General features: G+C 37.4%; 1 protein-coding gene across 1 annotated transcript in view; it reads right to left on the reverse strand.

Annotated features, from left to right (window-relative positions):
* TBCK (TBC1 domain containing kinase) overlaps positions 1 to 22,500 on the reverse strand; it is a 43,379-nt gene that overhangs the window by 5,982 nt on the left and 14,897 nt on the right. The window contains exons 3-14 of the mRNA XM_010132720.1: positions 13,313 to 13,427; positions 11,720 to 11,793; positions 10,701 to 10,842; positions 9,465 to 9,525; positions 8,168 to 8,229; positions 7,348 to 7,409; positions 6,511 to 6,659; positions 6,093 to 6,231; positions 4,567 to 4,666; positions 2,624 to 2,673; positions 2,138 to 2,267; positions 1,187 to 1,285 (exon numbers count right to left, since the gene is read on the reverse strand). Coding sequence (XP_010131022.1) covers positions 1,187 to 1,285; positions 2,138 to 2,267; positions 2,624 to 2,673; positions 4,567 to 4,666; positions 6,093 to 6,231; positions 6,511 to 6,659; positions 7,348 to 7,409; positions 8,168 to 8,229; positions 9,465 to 9,525; positions 10,701 to 10,842; positions 11,720 to 11,793; positions 13,313 to 13,427 — 1,183 coding nt within the window. The remainder of the gene's footprint in view (positions 1 to 1,186; positions 1,286 to 2,137; positions 2,268 to 2,623; positions 2,674 to 4,566; positions 4,667 to 6,092; positions 6,232 to 6,510; positions 6,660 to 7,347; positions 7,410 to 8,167; positions 8,230 to 9,464; positions 9,526 to 10,700; positions 10,843 to 11,719; positions 11,794 to 13,312; positions 13,428 to 22,500) is intronic.

The raw sequence follows: 22,500 nt of genomic DNA on the forward strand, positions 1-22,500 counted from the left end.
GTTAAGCAACATTCCCCCCCCCCCAAAAAAAAATTTCCCGAAGTACACAAAATCCTGGAAGCAGAATTTTCATCATTTTTCTTCATTTTGGTACAATTTCAGACTTATAAACCTTTCTGTGACCTCCTCGGTACGATCTTCAGTGATTTTCCAATTGTTTATGCAGAAGGCTATGTACCTGATACAGTTTTCCATTTTCCACCCAAGTTAAGAGATGTTCTCAATTTAACTTCACTGCTTACTTCAGCCACTGGCAAGTGGTTTTCAGTATAATCTCTGTGAAGCCACTGAATCCAGCTGCCTGTTAACTAATACTGGCACTACCAATATACACTACTCTGAAGTAGCCTGTCCTTGCATTAATCCAAAGACAGGCATGTTAATGTTATGGGACCTGCGTTGTATAGATGGTAAGCTGATGAAGCATGAGAACTGACTTAACTGCCAAGACCCAGGCTGCAAAACCCTGACCAGCAGCTGTAATTGACATTTAAAGCTTTTTTTTTGGTCATATAACACAGCACTCAGCAGACCATGTCCCAAGCTCAATATCCTAATGTTTATGGGATGCGTTATCTGTAAGAACCTCTTTGCTGCACTACTACAGATTGCAAGTAGGGTAGATGCCAAAGCTGGGTAGTTAACCAGTCTCTGTGAGAAGTCCTCATTTCTAGGACATTCCTTTCTAGTCCTTTGTCCAAGGGGTTACAATGTCCAAAAGGGTTATATTTTATTTATTTATTCTCCAGTCTTTGAAGGAAGTGCATTTGATTTGTTTCATTCTGTTTTGCTCAACTATTGGTGACTGGAAAATAAGGATCCTAACTGCCTTTGGTGAAAAATACTAAAAATCAAAATAAAAAAATCCCTGTAAACTACCAATTGCATTTAAACAATGTAGTAAGATTTGGCTGTAACGGTAAATTTTTCAATCCCACAATCAAAATTAAAGGTAACGCAGTTTACACACATTCTCTGAAAGCAAATAATATTTGAGACATGAAGCAAGTTTGTCTGAATATTGGTTTTGTTCACATAATTTCATTACTCATTTTGTTTGAAATTCCAGTAATTCTACCTGCCACATCTTCAAATCCATTCCAGCTTCCCTGTCAATCCCATTCCTATCCCGTTCCCTCTCCACTCAGTACTGGAACTTCTGCAAATGCCCTCCCATTACTCTTACCTCAACACCCAGCAGGGCAGCCCAGGTTATGCCTCTCAGAAGAGGAGGGATGTCAACTCTGGCTTCTTTCCAAATTTGGGTTTTTTTATATGGGTAAGCCTTCAAAGAGAAGATATTAACAGCAAAAAATGTTACCATGTAACTGAAACAATTTAAATCCCAATCTTGGGATAGCCTTTCCATGCAGGGCAAACTGTCAGCCTGAACAGTGAATGTAAGTTTTAGAATAAGTAAGTTTCATTCGTAACTGGATGGAGGACATCAGGTTTGATGTCAAAATACCCACTCCTTCTTGCAAATGTATTCATGAACTTTAGTACGTACTGGATATACAAAATTACTCACCCAAATGTTTATTAAAAGTTTTTTCTACATTACATATTTCTTCTCATACTACGTATGTTTTATTAAACATTTCTAACTTATACCTTCCTAATTATGGCATTTGATGATGTGCATCAGCTCTCTCATTCTTAAGCAAGAATCCATCTCTCTACATATGTGTACATTAGGGACTGGTATTTCCCATCCCTCAGGATAACCCCCCTATTTCTAACATGGCACTGCTACAGGAAAGACTGGTATTGTTTTCAAGTACCTTACTGCTTGGAAATGCAGAAATGTTTATTACAGCCCTATTTATATCTGTAATAGCTTAGGCTGTTATGAAATAATGCATGCAGAAGTATTTTTTCCAGTAAACAACAGGCATTAGCAGCAGCTCTATTTTCATGTGCATACTTTAAAACCTACTTTTATATTGATCACTACTGAAAAGACCCATTTTTCATATTTTTATTTTCAAACTTCTTGTACTTTTGCAGGGTTTGCATCCCCCTTTCCTGCTGCGGTCTCTTGTATCTCTGTTTCTTTTTTCAATTACTTGGTTCTTTAAAAATCCTCTAATTAACAGACCAAATCCAATTATCCAGCATCAGAAAGATTCCATACCTTCAACAGCCTGTCAAACAGGACAATTCTGTTTAGCTGGTACTCTGTGTCCCTCTCTCGGATGATCAAAGGAAGACTAGCAGCTGCAGACAGCTCATTGCTACTATTTGAATGAGGTAAAGTTGACTGGCTGGAAAAAGAGTTAGGATAGTAGTAGTAAAAAGCAAGAAATACAAACCACTGTGAAAAAAGTAAGTATTCTGTGATGCATTTCTCAGTCAGAAACAAGTATAAATGGATAATTTTGAATATTCAGCACAATAAGCTGATTTCCAGAACAGAGAAATAGGCTAGGATCCTCAGTTTGGTGTCAGGGCCCTAAGCCTCCCAGGGCTTCTCAGCTCTCATTGACTTTAAGAGCCAAACAAGGACACGCTAGGTTTGCTTTTGGAAGACAGTTGTGTTTAGCTAGTGCAGTGCGCTACTCAAAACTAGTAACCCAAAATTCAGTCCATTATTTATGTACAAACTTAGACAGACACTTACTCATCTTCAAGCAATGGATAAAATGCTTCCCCACCAACATCTTTCAGTCTCTGAAATGAAAAAACCAATTCATTATCAGAATGCTGCTCAGTATAAAAACGGAAATATTTAGTGGAATAAGAAAACTCTTCATTAGCAATTCATTTACCAATTCATTAGCTCAGTCCTCCATCAGTAAAGAAACATACAGCCTTTAATGCTAAAACCTTTTGCTAATACAGGGTTTTTGAGTTGAAGTTCTTCTGCCTGAAGATAATACCCATTTATAAACCTACTTCCATACAAAAAATAGCTTCTATGGGCCATGGATTATTAGATCAATTACAAAGTTCTTTTTCTGTTCCTTGTTTTTCTACATGGACTTCCTATCCAAGTAGCTGTAAAGGTTTTATGTTTTTAATCAGTTCAAGAGTTATGCAAATTTGAGTTCCTTTTAGTAGCAACATCTGAAACATGCAGAGAAATACAGACACTCTCTGCAAAGGTGACAGACGAGCATGCCTGGACTTTTGCCTGAAGTTTTCAGACATCTTTGGTGCGTTGTGATTAATGTTTAATACCATCCTCCTGTGGTGCTCTGTTTTGCAGTTCAGTCTCCAGCTTAAAGGCACTCGGCACACAGCCTGTTCCTCACGGGACTGAGGGAACAGTTCATTCTCAGTTCATTCTGTACTGATCCTCTTTTGATTATAAGCATCATGGTCTGCTCTGTGAAAGGTGTTTGAAGACTTGCACAAGGTCGAAAATTCATTACCACTAACACTGAAAGGTTCACGCTTGTATCTTCCCCAAAATGAAACTTCAGTATATACTTATTTGCTGCTCTATTTACAGAAGTAGGCAGTAATATCCAAAATTACAGATTAAAAAGTCTTTTTAAAAGCCTTAAAAGCTGCCCTGTTGTAGGAACAACAGTAGGACCTGCAATGCGTACTACCTTTAAAATAGCTGTTGGATATTCTTAGCCTCCCCTCTGCTTCGGAAACCCCAACAACCAAGCAAACAAAAGAACCCAGTCTGTTTTCATGCATTTATCTGAAGCAACACAAAGTTCTACTGAAGAAATACGTTTACACAGTATTTGACACACTGTCCCTAAAATTCAGGCAGTGGCGGAACAGATCAGACTTCAGGACTCACCTTCCTTTCTGTATTAGCCTCTGTCATCACACAGAAAGGTTTTCATAAATGACTATGACACAACTGCACTCACTGCTATAAAAAGCAAGCTGCAAAAGGTGCAGCATAAATGGCTAATTCTACATCAGTAAAGCTCTAGATGTGCAAAGGCATGAACAATTAAAACATTTCAGTGATATATGCAGTAAATCTTGTAACTGACCATTACATCAGGCAAAATTATGAGTTGATTTTTCCACTGAAGATTGAAGAAAACAGCATTACTGCATTTTAGCAAAATGCTCTGAAGTGATCTTTTGAACTAGTTCTTTAATATCTCTATATTCCAAAAATCAGTAGTTAACTTCTGGAAGCATGGTATCTAACTTTAAGTATAGAGCCTTTAAGGAGCTGCAACTGAATTGAGTTGGTCTTTCTTTTGAATATTGTGAGCCATCTACAGACAGGAATTAGAGGGTGCAAGAAGACACCCAGTGTCCAATTAGGTGAGCAATCATGGAGAATATCGGCTACTGCAGAACTATTTGAGCTACACCGGAATAAAACAGGTAACAAAAATAAGGAAAGGGAGGGACGCAGGAAGGGGATGGAGGGACAGAAGATAAATCAAATTTAGTAAGCTTTTGCAGACAAAGCAATTTAATACCATAAATCAGAATCTGTCTCAGATTCCAAGAAGTGTTCTCTTGGAATCAGTAACTGTCATTTGTATGAAAAGCAGTAGGAGTTGCTGTTCCATATTCTCTTTAAACAAATGTTTCTACAGTGAGGACATAGGAAAAAGTGCACAATATTCTTCTTACGTTTCGGAGCTGGCACAGAGACAAAGTCACAGTTGTGTCATCTAGGAGGGAACTTCTATCTCGTCCTTGCCCAAAGCTCTCACCATCTTCTAATAAAAAGCTTCAAAAGGGAAAGGAAAAAAAAAAAATCGGGTCATTTTATAACATAAGACTTGAGTTAGAAAAAAAAAAATTTATTTCAGTCAGTTTCCTCTTTAAAACAAAATACTAGCTCTTCGAAGCATACTGTATTGACTCTGTACGGCATGAAACCTGCTCTCAAGGGAAGGTACAATCACCTGAGATTACTGAAACAGGTTTTGCTGTAAAAAGGTAAATTTCAGGTTTTCTGTAACTTTGGTTTGCTCACAAAGGGAGAATACTTCAAGAGAGATACGGGATTAATGTTCCCATTTTTTCCTTGACCTGGAACAGACTAGGACTGCCATGTGTTATGATAAGCAAAAATAAAATGTTATTGCTCTATGAAAGCTACTTCCCACCATGACAAAAACCAAGCACAAGTCTGACCCAGACCTCTTCTGTTGCAGTCCATCTAAGGATACAAATGCATCCAAGAAGAGTATATATACACAATTTGTCTATTTGGTGATATTTTTAAAGCAGACAACACAAAATTGATTTCCAGAAATTAAGCTAACATTCTCAGAATCACTCAGAAGATGGAGCTACGACTGCATTTTTGAAATGAACACCTCATCCGTAAGATATATAGTATGATGAACAATGTTTCCCCCTCGTAATTCAAAAGCACATGCATTCACCTATGGGTAGAAAAATAGGCAATCCCTCAAAATCTCACACTAATTTTGCCACCAAAATATCACTTAAAATCCATTTCCACTGTTTTTTTCAAGATGCTGCATTTTGGCTGTACACTGACTTCAAGTGTTTTTAAAGCCCACAACGAGCAATTCATCTGTATGGACACATAATTACGCTTATTAAGGTGAGACTGTTGGAGATTAAAACATGAGTATACTGCACAAAACTGCAACATGTGCAGCAGTAATATAAAAGTAGTAATAACTAAAATGCTGTTACAGAATAAGTCATAAAACCAAGCATTTAAAAAAACCCCTCAATAATCTGCTGATCTGCTGAATAATTGTGTTGACCACTCACCACTGCTGCTCTGTAGAAGGGAATTCACAATGTGTGAATTTTCTACAAAACATATTAAATCGAATTACAATTACAAATATGCTGTTGATGCACAGTGAGACATTTTCACTAAAACTTAGTGCTACTGTAGAGTGTGCTAAATTTAGGGATTTCCAGTTCAGTATTTTGCACTTACAGTTCTTCAAATTTCAGAAAGCAATCTGAAGTGCAGGTAGGCAAGAGATATAAGGCATATATCTTAAACTGAGTAAGAAAGGAAGTGACATGATTTTTCTGCTGTTCAAGAGCACCATTTTAAATATTTTTCACATACAGGTCTTGAATATAAAACCCAAAATGTTCTCTCAGAATCACTGGCCTTATCCATCCATCCTCTTTTCCCTTAAAGTGCTCCTCCTTACTTGGGAAGCGTGCAGACAGGTGGCTTTGATCGAATGATTTCCTTGTTGACAAGTTCTTTCTCCAAGTCTCCTCCAGCCAAACACCAGAGATAGTAAACCTCTTCAACTGATCTTTCTGCTAGGTAATCACTGTCTTCATCTGTTAGGAAAAACCACATAAACCGAGTCGTGGCTTTTTAGGCACTTTGTATTTCTTCCCACCACTCTAAACATATTTTTGAAGCACAAAATCAAGATGTCCTCCTTTGACTTGCACATATCCCTCAAAGCACATTTGCCCATACCTCTGCTCATTAAACAACTTATTTCAAGAATGTAAATTACAACTCAGTTTCTCTCCAAAGTATTTAAACAAAATGTGAAAATATTACGTTTTCCTTTCCCAACCAACAATTTTTATCCCACGACCTGCCTTTACCTTTACATAATTGACTTATGTCTTCAGGAAGCATTAAATTAGCACACCTTGGAGAAGATGAGAACAGACCAGCAGGTTTGTGGAAAAGAGGATATACTGAGGATACTTCACTGAACAAACTATCATGCAGCAGTTCCTCTGGAGTCGGCCTTGAATTAAGAGAAAAAAACACTAAGAGTAAAGAGCTTCCAAAAATGTTATGTATCAGTAAGAAATGTCCCCAGTAAAATATATTAGCAAGTTATTTTAAGTTTTATTGGATTTCAGAAATTTTAATAGCAAAAATGTCTACCAATTCATGATGCATAACATACCAGTCTGTTTACAGCCCCCATTCAGATCTCACCTTCATTTAATGTACTTAGTAATTACTTCATTAATTCCCCTTTAATTCCTCTAAGCAGAGATGGAAAAATGCAAATGTAAATCCTTGATTAAAGAACAAAACTGTACTTCAGTTTTCAGAAGAAAGTTATGGTGGACTGATAGAATGAAAAAAAGATCTTTGAAAGAAGGAATGTGAAGAAAGCAGCCCTAATTCTGGCTACCACAGAGCTATAGTAACCACCACGAACTCCCAGACATGGAATCAGTAGAAGTTGTGAACTTACAACTACAAATGCCTGAATACTTTTCCCCCCAAATACTCAGATTCAGCCTTAACGTTTTGCACACTTGATTTCTGCCCCCACAATTCTTTCCATTTAAACACTGAAAAGGAACAAAATCAAGAATTTCTTATAGGTAGCACAAATCATCAGTATTTCAAAAAAGCTTTAGCAACAGTTCTTCTAACTACACAGTATCCCAGCAGAGGTGTTTGGACTGAATACTTGCCTCTTAGAAGGTTGGAATGTAAGGCATTTCTTCAGTAGAGCTATGATGTTTTCAGAAAGGTCCTGGAACATAAGAAAAATATGGGACGAGGTCTGTTTATTATTGTCCTAATTCAGCAAGCAACTTACCTCAAATTTAACTTTTAACATACAGGTTATTCCTTGGAGGGTAATACATATATGAGGTTAGCTGTGTCAGACCAAAATGCTGGGGAAGTAATTCTTTTCACCCTCCAACCCTGCATATGCTTTTGTCAAGGGGGACAGGAGGGGGGGAATCTGAGAAATTCGTGATGTATGCAATTTTTTATTTTTATTTTTTAATTTAGGTATTATGTACCCAGCTTGAAACAATGAGGTACCTGGCAGCTCCACTCTAATAGTCAGAATCCTTTTACACAGTGTCTCAAAATATACAGACACTAAAATTCAGTGATTGATTTTGAGGGTGGGGAGGACTTGTACTGTATAAATCTACACTATCAAAATGTGTAAAGTGGACTAGATAGATTAAATTTCTAGAAGAAAAATACTTAACCCCCAACACTTTAAAAAAATTTCTACCTTATTAAACTATCTAGGGAGCATTAATATTTTGCAGCAATCAACAGTAATTTGAGGAAAGAATGAATACTACCAGTGCTGGCTATTTGAAAGGATCTTAGATATATAGTTTAGACTTCAACATTTTTCTTCCTACTATAATACAAGTGACCAAGTAAGTTAAAAAAACCGTCAAACAAACAAACTTGAAATACTATGCAACAATAATAAAATGTTTTGAATAAGACAGCATGGAAGAGCAAACTAGTTACACAAACCTTAATAATATCAAGGCAACCATGTTCTTCAGCCAGTACAGTTACAATATCATCTACACAGCCTTTAAAAAACAGAACAATACAAAGTTAAAGACAATGAAAAAGTAATACCAGTTAAACAGGATGTCAGATAAAACCTCACACCAATAAAAACCACTTAGCTTTTTTATTGACACTGCCACATCACCCCTAAAAGTGAATTCTCAAAATTAGAAATGAAAATTATCATCACCCATGCAGCAGACAGAAAACTGAAGCCCAAGAAAGTTAAGTAGTACGTCTATTTTAACAGTGAAAATCTTTTTGGAGGCTTAGTAAAGCCAGAGCATCAATCTCTGTCAAATCTAAAAAATCCCTGGAAGAACTTAAAAATACTTGCACAGAGAAGCTCAAAGCAGTTTTGGTTTTGCAGCTACTTGCAGATAATACAAGCAGTATTTTCTAACTTATTTTCAAAACATTATTGAGATAATGAATCCTAAGTCAGGACATGAATGTTTTTCAGTGGATAAAGATTACCAATAACTTGCATTCAGTTTGAAGGGGACTGAAACATTTCAGGAAGCTTTGTTAACAAATTACTTACCGAAACAGAATTTCATCACCCAAGCACTAACTGTTGAATGACAGCTGTTTCTACTGACAGAAACTAACTTTAACAGTATCACTATTTGCTCTGGATAAAAATAACTTACTGGTAAAACTTCAAATTGCAAATTCATGCTCTTCCCTTCCCCATGGTTCACACATAAACCCCCATTAAAAAAATCAAGTTTTAAAAGGCACAAAATAGTCCCACCTCCAGACTCATTTACATTAAGCAAAAATTCCATGTCTACAGTAGTTTTACAGTTTGTAGGTGAAGCCAGAAACAAAAGCCTGGATGCTTCTCAGCTCTCTATTTTCTGTCTGCTTCTGCTTGCTTGGAATTTGGTACACAAACACTGCTAGCGTGGGGCAGTTCTCTTTAGTATCATACAATTCCTAACTGATTTCAGAAACCTCCTGCAACAAAACCAACAAATAACCATCAAAATGATAACCTTTCCTGAGCGTGTTTTTTTACAGTTTGCCCTTATTCTAACATACTTAGAGCTCTTCAAAGTTATTTTTTGTGGCACCCACCTCTGTATCTTCCCTAGACAAGCAACCATGCTTTAAATGCCTATTTAATTCTGGAGATGAAAGCTGACAAAGGCAAAGTCCCTTAGGTCTGAGCATCACAAGCTGTCTAGTCTGTAAAGCTCTAATTATAGAACTGCTTGGAAAATAAAAAAATTGCTTTTGTGCTACTTACCTAGCATAATTATAAATTTCAGCCTTTCTGCTATCTCCAAACTCTGGAATAATTTTCTCCCCTAAACGAGTAACAAAATCAAATCAACAGTTGAAATATTTTTAGATACACATACGCACCCACCTATATACAAAGATAGTGAAATAAGCTTCTACACATGAATTTTAGATTTGGGAAAACTATCTGGGTAGAACAGAAAACATCATTTACCCCAACCACAGCAGAAACAGTTTCATGCCATCACAAAGAAAAAAATGTAGCATTTATAATGCCTCTTAACTGTAAAAATGCAAAATAAAAAAAAGGCAAACCAAAGCTCCAATGTGCCTTAGAAAATCTGCAGGCTTTGACAAATGGTATTTTTTCCAATGTGAGCAAGAACAAAGGTAATTAATTACTAAGCATGGTAATCATCATAGCTTGTGTTATTGTGCAGTACATTTAAAACATCATCCAAAAATCCCTTTAAAGGCAATAAAAAAAAACATTGCATTTTTAAAATGTACTTATTTGAAAGAATAAATAATGATCTACGAACACTATACGAATTTACAGAGGAGCAGAATATAAAAAAAAGAGACTACTTCCATGTCCCGATCTATATAAAATAGGTCCTTGACCACGCAATTGTCTGACAATTTAGTTATATAATGAGACTAAATATTAATATTGAGGTATTTACTAGACAGCATGTGGCAGGCTTTGAAAGAACTCCAGTTTAATATACAAATATTCAGGATTATGCTATCATAATTTATTTCAACTTTTAGAGTCAAATAAGCATTTTCCAAACAAACCCTTAATTCTGTACAGAAGCTTTTCAAATTCCGGCAATAAGATAGATTCTCCCTTCTCTTTCTCTCCATGAAACTTTTTTATTTTCTCGTCCTTTCCAAGGAGAATGAGAGCATGACAGCAATGGTTATTTCATGCTTGGAAGTACAATTAAAATGACAAATTATCTAAAGAGATTTACTGGCTCAGAAGCCATTCCTTGCTAAGAATCATATCATTGTGGCTTAACAGGCAGCTGCCCTTCACTGTTAACACACATACTCATACCAAGGCAACATGCATCCTACTACTTGAACCACCACCCACACTGTACAGGTAGGAATAATATATTCTTCGACTTGCATGATGAGCAAAGTGTCATTAACCTCATACTCAAGAGCAATCAAGTTAAGGTAACTATGCCCCAAGAGTCACAATAAAGAGAATTATACTCCTACATACCATGCAAAGCTCAAATAAGATTATACCAAGAGACCACAAATCTGATTTAGGGCCAGAAGGGAGAGGCTTCTCACTCTGAGTATGGTCACTTGGTTTGACTATTCCCTGTGCAATTACTTCAGGTGCCAGATATGATGGGTACCTAGAAAGATCCAGAAACATTAACTAATATCCCATCTGTCCAAAAACCTCTATCCTTCAGTTACATTAATCAAAAAAATTTTGCATCCTGAGAAACTAGAATTCATAACAATGCAGATTGTTCTACTTTATTCAGTCAAAATCTACACATTGCAGCAAAGTTTCACTCCAACTGCAAATACATAGTGCCTGGTACATAAAAGTGAGGAAATAACAGCAGCTTTCAAATAATACATCTACTTATCTCAAAGAAAATGTATATTGAGTTTCAGCATTAGTACAATAAATAAATGTATCTTAGGCCCATATTTGGAGGCAGTGGCAGTATTTCCCTCCATTTATATTGTTCCTATCAAATAACTTTTATTTCAATTTTAAACAACATGACACCTTAAAAAACCAAAAAGTGGGAAGGAAACAATGCAACAAAGCAAGTCATTTTGGCTAGATAGTAAGATCACCTGAAAATAAACAACAAAATGATAGAGAGACAAGAGGCCTACAGCAGTATTCAACAACAAAGCCCTGATTGTGCTTTTTCCTAAATTTGATATTAGTTTGTACCTCCAGAATCTGATCACAGGGATCTACTAGCATCTGAAGGCAAATCTAGGCAATAAGGACTGGCATCACGTAGTTACAGTAACATGCCAGCATGGTACCTGTCCTCTGCCTTTCATTAATTTCACCTAGGCAGATGATAACCTCTTCAGTTACATTATCAGAAGCTTCTGTATGAAGGAAGTATGCAACAGATACAAACTAGAACAGCAGCCTGTGCATGTAATACATTTTTGAAGATGATTCCTGAAAACATAAACATATTTCCTGAAAAAACACATCCCTGATATATTTGTATTGTGTAGCTACATCCTTACCCTATAGGAAAATCAACATCAACACCCTGAGCAGTCATATGGTAGAGTCCAAATTTAGCTAACTTCACATGTCCCTGAAAAGAGGAAAAAAGTGATCAGGTGCAAAAGAATCAGACATTGGAAGACTCTGTGTGTAAGTTAAAACAAACAAACAAACAAACCAAAACATTCAAGATGCATTAGCTGCCAGAAAACAGATACCTATAAAAACTCAACCGCTTACATTTGTCTCACCTACTCTGCAGATCTTCACTGCAAGTTAATAAGGTGCTTATTTCAAATGCTTTTATTTTACAAGAGCATTAAGAAGTCACCTTGTTTGGAAAAAAACAAGAAAAACAGAACTTTGAAGTTTCAGCCTATTTTCAATAAATCAAAAAGGTTTATATACTCTGTTTTCTCAATTTTTGTGTTTGAAAACTGTTCAAAATCCTGTTTGTATCCTAGAACTCCCTAAGCATCATCGCTATTCCTTCACCTTTTCCATTTACCCAGCCTTGCTCCTCCAGTCCTTCCCATCAACTCATTACTCTCTCGCTCTCCTTAACTGTTAACTCTCCTATCAACACATATTTCAAACAAACAAGTTATCCAGGTGCTTGCTTTTTATGCTCTGGAGGCAGAAAGTTAACACAAAATCAACAAAAAGACACAGAAGTTTAATTAAACTGAGGTATTGTTTTTGCTGGATTTTGAATTATACTCAGCCAGCCTGCAGATGGTGCAACAGTGAAGGCTATGTCAGCAAGCTAGTCAAAGTACAGGGGAAAAGGCTGTCTTTTGTTCTTTCATTGATTTTAGGAGTATCTTAAAATCCTAAAGTACTTCTGTTTGTTAGAGCATTATTATAGTGTTCCTTTCTTCCTTCTTCCTCTCTTCTTTCTGCTTTCCAAGCAGAGGATCTAGCTATTCTCCCCCAGCCTAAACCGGCTGAGAAGGGGAAGGAGAGGGGGGTTACGCAGACAGGCTAAGCTCTTTAGCTGTCAGTTCAGATGAAGTGACTGCTCTGAGTTCAACAGCAGCTATCAATTTCTTTCAGCTTTTTATGAGCAGAACCGATATTCCATGCTGCCAGTTCAATAGTCTGTAACAGCAGAATTGACAGACACTGGAAATCTAATAATTTAACATGAACAAAGAAATATGTTGATACCTTAAAAGTCAAGTATCAGATCACCACAAAACACAGGAAATATTATTAATAGCGAATTAAGCAGAAAACATAATTTCCTATTCAAAACACTAGGAAGGTCTTGTAATTAATTATAATGATGACAAGTAGACTTAGATTACCACCCTTCCTACCTACCAACCAGTCATGAGAAGTAAAGGGTGAAAAAAGTGGTTTGGGATAGAAGAAAATGAGAAAAAAGAAAAATAAAATCTGAAATACATTTGAAATTTAGATAACAGCATGAAAATTGTAGTTTAAAAAAAAAACCTAAACCCCAAAACTTTTCTAGATACGCAATTCTTTTCCGATCTGGACTGTGACTGCCCAGTCTCCATATACGACATAGCATTCTACTTGTTGGTAGCAAGAAGAAAAACCAAACCCCAAGCAAAAACACAGATTTATTCCTGTAGCTGTACCTTTCGATCCAAAAGAATATTGCAAGGGGACAGGGCTCGGTGGACCATTCCGTGTTTGTTCATGTACTGCAAACCTTGCAAAACCTCATATGCTATGCATAAGATCCTTGAAGAACTGCAAAAAAAAAAAAAAGTTATTCTGAATGTTTTCCTTTTTAATTTGTAAAAATGGAGGCTGTTTCACAGCTATTCCAAACACAAGTGATACATTCACAACTCCAGAACATTTTGAGGGATCAACATCGAATATGGTAGGATGTGTTCAGAGTCATACACAACTCCTCAATATCCCACAACTAGGTTTCTTCACTTAACAGCAGAAAATTGTGACCAAGTAAAACATATTCCCAAGTATAGTCCTAAGGACAAAAAAAAATTGCAACCTTGCTATTGACGAAACTCAGATGTTAACCGGAGCTTATTTAGAAGATAGTGTAAAGGCACAGCCAGATCACACCTATAGTCTTTGATCATTTCAACATCTAAAACAAGAAACAAAAGAATGGGCAGAAAACTTCATTTTCAGCACGTTTTGTTTTACAACCTTGGAACTACCAACCTTACCATCTTTGGAAAGAAACAACGAAGTTCACCAACCAAACTATTTTGACATAACTACGTATTTTGACAAAAGTTATCATTTACTAGAAGAACCGATAGCCCTAAGGAGGAGCTTCTGTGAACAAGTGAACAGGAATTAGTAGAGACCAACAGTATCAGGCTCTCAAAACACACCCAAAATAAGAACAAAAGGAACAGCTCTAATGTCACACAGGGTTTTAAATTTTCACTTCCCTCATCTCCCACCCACTCACTCTTAGAAAGCACATTTTGGCTCCGTTTGGCAACTTTATCCCTGAAGACACTGGTTTACAAGATGCCCAGAAAACAAAGTGTAGCTCCTTATAAAGGTCTAACCTTACATCCCGTTTTTTAAATGTCATTGTTAAAAAGTAACATTCAACAGCAATTCTGGACAAAGCTCACCACCTTCTGTTGCTTGTTAAAAAAACCTGTGTGATAGCAAAATGAGGGGGGAAATTATAGACTAGTGACAATGACAAGCCAACTACTTAACTGAACACTAAAATTAGTTTCTTTATTAAAGCTTTATTAGCTGCTATTCATACTTAATGGAATGCCAAAACTTTGATACAAGAGCATATAGCTAGATTTTGACAAAAGCCACAAATTCTGAGACTAGGGCAACATGGAAATACTGAAAAGAGCTGTTCCAGTAACAGTCTGAGACCATCATTAAGTTACCTTAATTGGAGCTATTCTCTAGACTCTAACCTTTTTCCTAGAAGGGTGCTTCTGTACTACTTAACACTAGTTGTGAATGTACACTTTTAAGTTAAATTTTAAGCAAAAAGTGAATCTATTCTATCATATGTCCACACTGCTGTATCTTAGATCATAGCATTTGGAAGTGATTCTCAAGGTCTTAGTAACTCAACCGAAACCACATGGCTAAGAACCACAAAACCAAAACAAAACCCCACAACCATCTTGCTCCTCCCTCACTTTTTCTCTCCCATCCCTCCCGCCCCCAAGTTAGATATTACACCACAGCATCAGACACCACTAACTGTGTAATGTTTCCTCCCAGTCGTTCTTGGGCAGAGATATAATTGCAGTAAAAAATTTACCTTACAGGCCTTCAGCTTCCCTCTACAGTTTTTTTCTGCAATGCAAATATGAACAACAATGGTTGCAAACAGAACCCTCTCTCTCACTTTTTACACAGCTTTGCAAAACAAGACACAAAAATAAACGATGAAGAATTCATGTTTCCAGTGAGAAAATAATTGCATGTAAACAATTAGTACATCATGAGGTATTTGAGCCTAAAAAGTGTTTCTTTGTATTAAAAACAAAAGTAAATAGAAAGCACAGTTGTGCGGTCGTTGTGCCTGAGGAGTGCAGTGTGCTCTGGTGGCACTAGGGGGCCTCAGCCACCCATTTATTCTCCATGTTCTCTTGCAATTTATAGAAATGGAACCTGGGCAAACGCCGGAAAATACTCGCTTTGGATTTTTTGCTCTAAGATAAATTCTCTATGGATTTAAAACGACCAGCAACACATGACTGATAAGTATTTATCATTGTACATAACCCTCAGGGTTCTTAAGCTCTTGATGCCATCCTGCTGTGCAGAAGTGCTCAGCCAAGCACCTCCCCTTCAAGCTGAAGTGCATGCACCTCCCCCAGGAGAGAGGGAACCCTGTAAAACAAGCTCTTCATAATACAGTTGCACGTTATCTAGTTCTTATCTCATTTATTAGGTAAAACACACTGCCTGTGGTTATTACCCATGAGATACTCATTTAATTGCAAAAGGCCTGACAACACTCAGCGCCATTACCACACACAAGAGATCTCTCCGCTTTAAACTCTCCAAAGCCAAGTTTAACAGCAGCCCGCAGCCCCTTGCCTCACTGGAGAGGACTACCAAGGTTATCCCCTTACGTCCGTGGGGCTCAGCTCTCTCCCAGTTTCTACAGCCACTGTCAACACCACAGCCATTACAGCCAGGCTCTGCAAGTGCAGAAGGTGCACTCGTGAAGCTGCTTCAGGCTAAGTTGACCTTAAAAACAAAACAAAACCAAACCAAAAACATAACTAGGAAAAGAAAACGCAGACTAAGTGAGGACAACATTTACAATACCCAGTGTTGGCAGCAAGGTCTGAGCAGACTCCGAAGCTTTTCCCCTGATTATGCGAAAGCCTTTTTTTCAATAGGCTAGCTAGTGTTGAACTATGATAGACCTAGAGGAGTGGTTTAGCCACTGGGGTTCTAAACTGCAGAAGTTTCAGCACACTCCTTTAACAAGAGGTGGGCGGGGAAAAAAAAAAATCCAACACCTCAAGGCAGATATGGTAGGTGGCAGTAAGGAAAGGCTTGGAAGCATGAGATGCACTTCAACAATGAGCAAAACTGAAGGGGCACTAGTTGTCTCCAGTTTCTCAACTCTCTCGTTTAAAGGTTCTTTTCCTCTCTACTAACAGGAGAAAGAGAGAACCAACAGGAGCTCCTCTGCAAAAGGAACACTTCAAAGACAGGAAAAAGGCATGATCTCCCTACAAATACTAGCACATTTTCAAGGAGCAGGCTTCATTTTAGTTTGCTTAATTTTAGCAAATTCCAGCTTAATTTGCTGGATACCAGCAAATCTAAGCAGTAGCCTACTCTGGCTTTTGAAAAGGGGTTTGCTCCAAGTGAAAGGATAGCACACACTTGGATTGTCCTGGTTTGAGCTAAAGCCTCCTTGTTTTGAGAAATGGACAAATAGAATTATTCCATGTAGTAGAATAATTCCACATTTAATTGGTTAAGAGAGTCAGGTGGAACGTTACGTCTCAAAAGCAGACCAAGGTGTGAATTTCTTCTTTTCCCCTTAAAACTCCATCTGCCTCTAACAAGGCAGACTGAAAACGTAAAGGAATTCGAGAGGTGGTTACCTCGGCTCTCGACCCTTAACATGGATTTAATTGGTGTCTGCTTTTTTCCTGGTTTGGTGAAGAAGAAATGTAGCCATGAGAAGGGGCCATTTAATGTTCCTTCATTCAGGAAATGAAGAATTAAAAGACTATAACGATTAAAAACAGTAACAGGTTTAGGTCTGTAACTAGACTGTATAGCAAAGGAAATACAAATCATAACTGAATTCCTTCCAATTAATCTTGTGAGCAGGGGGAAGAAAAAAAAAATCTCTGCAAGTTGATATAAGAAAGTTCAGCTGACAGTACAAAACCAGCATGGTTAAGAGAGGCATGTGCATGGCATTTGTGGGTAGAGAGAGAATGGAAGATGACCTTAAAACCCACAAAAATGAGAATTTTTTTATTACCTCCAGAATTTGTCAGACCAAAAGCCATAGCAGACAAATGACTAACTTCCACACTGTAATAGTACACAGGTGGCTGCACTGTGCCTTCACAAAAGAAAAAAAAAAAAAAACAAAACTTTTCCAGTTAGCAGTCATCCTAATCTCCAGTCTGTTGAATTCTTACTGTTACGGACATAAAGCTGCTTTCTGGAAGTCTACTTCAGGAATAATGAACCAACCTGTCAGGAAACAGATGTTTTATCAGAGTTCCAATCTCTTGTGGTGCTGCAAACCCACTGATGAAACAATCTGATTGCTTTGGACACTTTTGTCACTTTTTGGATTCAGACAGAGGAGGGGAAAAAAAAACCACCAAACCAACACACATTCTTCTTAGTACTCCCACTACAACCCTCTGTCTGACTTAGAACAGTTTCTGGGTCAGGACAAAAGGAAAAAGTTGTACTAGCAACGGACATACTGAGCCTCAGCTTCCTTCAAAAGGATCAGATATTAACAAACAGAGAGAGAGGGAGGGAAAGACGAATTTACCAGAAACCAAGGAAAGACAGTAAGCCCCTAAAGTAATTACTGGAATGGAGAGCTAAGAGTGAGTCTACTCACACAGTAGTGACAGAGCAGCACCTGAAAACAAACATCTAGAGAGAATTGCCCATGGCATAGATTAACATAAACACAAGGTCAAACAAAAAAGGTTGGAAACAAATTTAGAAATTAGAAAGTTTATGATAGAAAAGCGGGATTCTGAATTCTTGCCAAAAAAAAAAAAGCCAACCCAACAACATTACCTATGTATTATTCAGTTTGCATGGTTATTTATTATTATTTGTGATTATTAAAGGGAACAATAATGCAGCTGCTTGTAGAAGCAGGAAGCTGGTCTCCAAAATAGGATACTCTAGGAACACAGACCTTTCTGCAACTAAATATTTTCATTTTAGGAAAAATTACTGGTCTTCCAAATCCCACAAATGGTCAGAGCACAGAGTCCAGGACATGAGACCACTGTCCTGTTTCTAAAAAAGATGACGGGCAGATGCCTAGGAGAGAGGGAATACAGAGAAAGCAAACGTTCCCTGATACTTCCCCGGCCTCCACATTCAATTCAAGCTTACATTTGGGGAAAAAAAAAAAAAGAAAAAACAGTTTGTCTCCTGAGCATCACGTCTGATAATGTCAGAACATACAAGCTCTGCAAGCCTCAAAAGCTCTCCTAACAGGATACTCACTGCTCCCAGTCTTTCACCCATGTTCACAGAACATCACCCAGAAGTTAGTGTGGAAATTCACAGCCACTAAGCATCCTGTTGATAAGATCTCCTTGCTATTTTATCATGCAGTTCTCTTCATGGCGCCCTGTTGCTCTAAATTCCAGAAGGTCAATTTTAAATTTCACCTTCAAGCAAAGAAAACAACTGCTTAGCTCTAGAGCAGGAAAAATTATTTTGGAAAAATGTATTTGACAGCTAGCAGCAATAGTCCATAAATATCCCACATATTGCTGAAGGGAAAATAAAAACTACTTGATGTATGACATCTTGAATACTTAGAAAAAGAAGACTGTAGATCAAACAGTTGGAAACTGGAGATGGGTGGGTTCAGGAGACTCGACCTCTTAAACTGTTAGAATAAAAGAATCCCAACATGAGAAAAGAAACAGTGAAGAGATAAAATTTCAACTTTCATATCAGTATCATGGAAGTTACAAGTCCACACAAGTTTCTTTCCTTCCAGTTCAAAGCAAAATTAATGACAATCTCCACACAAATTCACTTTATTCATCATCTTTAACAGAAGTGCATTCAAAGCATTAACCAGAAATATGTCTTCTCCATGCTTTTTTGGTGCTGCAATAAAGTATTTTAACATGAAAGAGTTACTGGGTATCTCCAAAGATCTTCCTGCCTGCTTACTGTTTTCCAGTCCTACCTTCTCTTGGGCACAGCAATCTCGCCTTTTGATGAGTTTGATCCAGGTAGCTGTAGCTTTTACAGTGTAGTTAACCAGAACACATGGATCTACCTGCACAGCAGTATGGAAGCAAAGATGAATGGGGCTGGAGGCAAGTGAAGGCAGCAGCAAAATCTTGGGGAGAGGAGAATGTTTCTGACAAATGTAGTTGTGATATTTTTAACTGGTTATAGCCACTTCTAAATGTCACTTTCTTTTATGCTGTTATAACAGTCAACATGGAGTACCTTGTAGAAGGAAGAAAGCTGTGCCTGGAAAGTATTGACATGGCAATCAACACTAAATAGACTATTTTGAGTAAGAGCATTTCATCTACTGAAAAGAACAGAAGCCCCCACTGGAATTTGAAACAACACAGAACTGACACCAGAAAGCCTCATCATCTACTTAACTGTAAACAATTACAGGGCTCTTTACAGTACCTGGACTTCCCTCAGGAAGGCAGAGCAAGACCAACTGACCTAAGATTATGTTGATTATACCATGTTCCAGAGTTTCTCTTTCCTCGGACTTAACAACTCACAGGTACCTACACAGAAATGCGTGCTTAAGGAAGTCCTTTATCAAATCTGTGCATCTTGTTGTAACATTGTATTACTGCTATAAACAAGTAAACTTTAGAGGAAGAGAATCTCAGCAGCCAGGAGTCTTATGAAGCTTATGGCACGGATACACACGAGCAAAACCACAGGATCCTCTTCCAAAAAGGAGTGTCAGACAGGGTCTACCCTGAGGAAGCATACCAGCGCAACACAAACCAGCAATGTCATCAATCATTACTCCAGAACTTGTGAAACTAACACACATTTGGAATTCAGGAAGGAGATTCATCACAAAAATTTGTGTCTGTTCAAAGTGGAACAGAACCAGGTTGTGAACAGATGTAATGTTTCTGAACTCATAAAAGTGACAATATTTCAATACAAGCAGAACTGTAAAACAAAGAAAATGACATTTGCAGTTAGTTCCGTTACCACCAACAATGAGGATAGACTGGTTAGGAATGGTGTGGCCAAGTGGTTACAGCAAAGGATAAAGTTTGGGTATAATCCCAGCTGAGACAATCACTACATTGACCTCAAGAAAGCTATCTGACCTCCTTATGCCTCAATCAACCAGCTGGAAAACCGGATAAAAAGCAGGACTGGATTGAAAACCAGATGTGCAGATAAATTGGGTCTTCCTGGGTAAATAAATTACAAAATACCCTATACAGAACATAAAGAGTTTGATGCAGGTGGGAATGGTTTATTTAGCACTTTATTATGTGTTTGATTAAAAAATGGCACTAGGGACTGACATTGTAAATACTGCCAATTTACTAAAAATGCATTCATATTATCAGAATGAAATGAACTGGAAGGGAATGCAACAAGCAGAGAATACAAGACAAAAGAAAAAGGAATTTTACAGGCAGAGTCCTCAGGAAGTCTAACTCATGCACAGAGGTATTTCACACAGGATATCTTGCTCTTCATATTGCTCATCTGAGGAAACTCAAAAAGTTCTTTCATTCCTTCTTATAGTTCTAATCTGCAAGCATGACTTTAAAAGCAACACAAATGATGTCACATTTTTATGAAGGTCTAACTTTTACAATAAAAAACTCCATAAAACAATGGATGAAGGCACAGATAAAGAACAACTTCATATATAGCACATATTGCACACAAAGATTTTTTTAATAGAGAGGTAATTTTTCAGATCATTATCACTCTGAATGGCTTAACTGTACCTGCTTCTTATAAAGCAAAAATATTAGAACATCGCATCTTGAATTTAAGACATCCAGCATTCATCCCACAAATCGGGGGAGCAAATGAACAAAGTCCTTTGGAAAAGAAAGCACACCCTATAAAGCTCTAACTTAATGAAACCTCTAGTGCCATCTGCTTTAATACATAGAAGGGGAGGAGCACATTCACATTCCCAGTTTTTCATCCTTTGGTTAAGACCGAGGTATATCGGTCCCTCGACCCTTAACACACCACGTAATTTCTGAGAAGTAATTTTTTGCATCTTAGCCTCATCTGGCTCGTAAGTAAAAAGTATAATAATGGTCTTTTTCACTGGACTGAAAAGTGCAATGAAATAAACAGAATTTCAATCACCACATGTAAAGATTAGGCAAAGTAACCCTCATTTAAAACAAGATCACAGACTCTGCATTCTTATGACAGACTACACATTCTGAGATAACTAACATAATGGAACTAGATGAACAGGTGACAATAAGAGAACGAGAGCTAATGGGACGAAAACCAACACAATGACCACAAAATGCAATAAAGAACTTAACTTCAATACCATTATATACATTATATACACATATCATGCATCGCATTGCCAACATTTCACTAAAGGCAACAACACATCTCACGTTCTCCTCTCCTTCTTCAAAAGGAGTGAACTGGTAAAATGTAGGAGTAGCATTAACATCAACTGAAGTCAGACCTCCAAAAATCTATTTTCTTTTGGACTTCATCTGACCAAATACACGCACTTTTAAAAGGCCACACATTTTGTGATCAACAATCCTGGCAAGGTCTATTACAATCCGCCAGACTAAGGAAACCAAACAGACAACACATAAAAAGCCAATAAGAGATTATTAACTGCAACTAGGATACTGTTCCTTCACAGTAAAGGGCACTAAATCACATCTTCAGCTGCTCAGAGATGTCTTGCTAAGTTAATTTCAAAGCAGGCATCGAACCCCATGCCCTAGGCAAGGATTATCATTCCCTTGTATCTGCACCAGCATCTGTATTTCTAGGCACAGGGTAGGTCAAGTTTCAACACTCTCAAGTATAGAGGCCTTGACATTTGTCTATTAAACTATAACTATGCAGTAAACGGTACAAGTAGCAGTTATTACCAGAGCCTTAAACCACACAGTCATTGAAGGAAAAGTGACTTCTAAAGATGCATGATGAATGGTCACACAGAAGGCAGTGCCTATTTCCTTACGTTAAAGACGTATCTGAAAAACAACTGCAACAAAATGCCAATTAGCAACTGTAGATCAGCATCTGGCTCGGATGCTCTGCTTTTGAAGACACCTAAGTTCGTAAGAAGTCTGAAAGTGACTGTTGTAGCAAGCAAACTTTGCTTGCTTCCCAAATCCTGTCCTCTGACAATTCTTACATATTTTCAGACTTAAACACCTAATATTACATGTTCAAACAAAAAATAGATGATAGAAAAAGTAACAGATGTACTAAAGATCATGTCTAAATTATCCCCGTTTGGAGAGTTGAGGGTAAAACATAATCATGGGTTTGGATTTTTCGCCATACCTTTGTTATGAAAACAAACCCAACAACTTCATACCATGGAAACCTTAAGAAAAGATAGATACAT

The sequence above is a fragment of the Buceros rhinoceros genome, unplaced genomic scaffold, assembly GCF_000710305.1.
Source record: "Buceros rhinoceros silvestris isolate BGI_N320 unplaced genomic scaffold, ASM71030v1 scaffold11720, whole genome shotgun sequence".
Lineage (NCBI taxonomy): Eukaryota > Metazoa > Chordata > Aves > Bucerotiformes > Bucerotidae > Buceros > Buceros rhinoceros.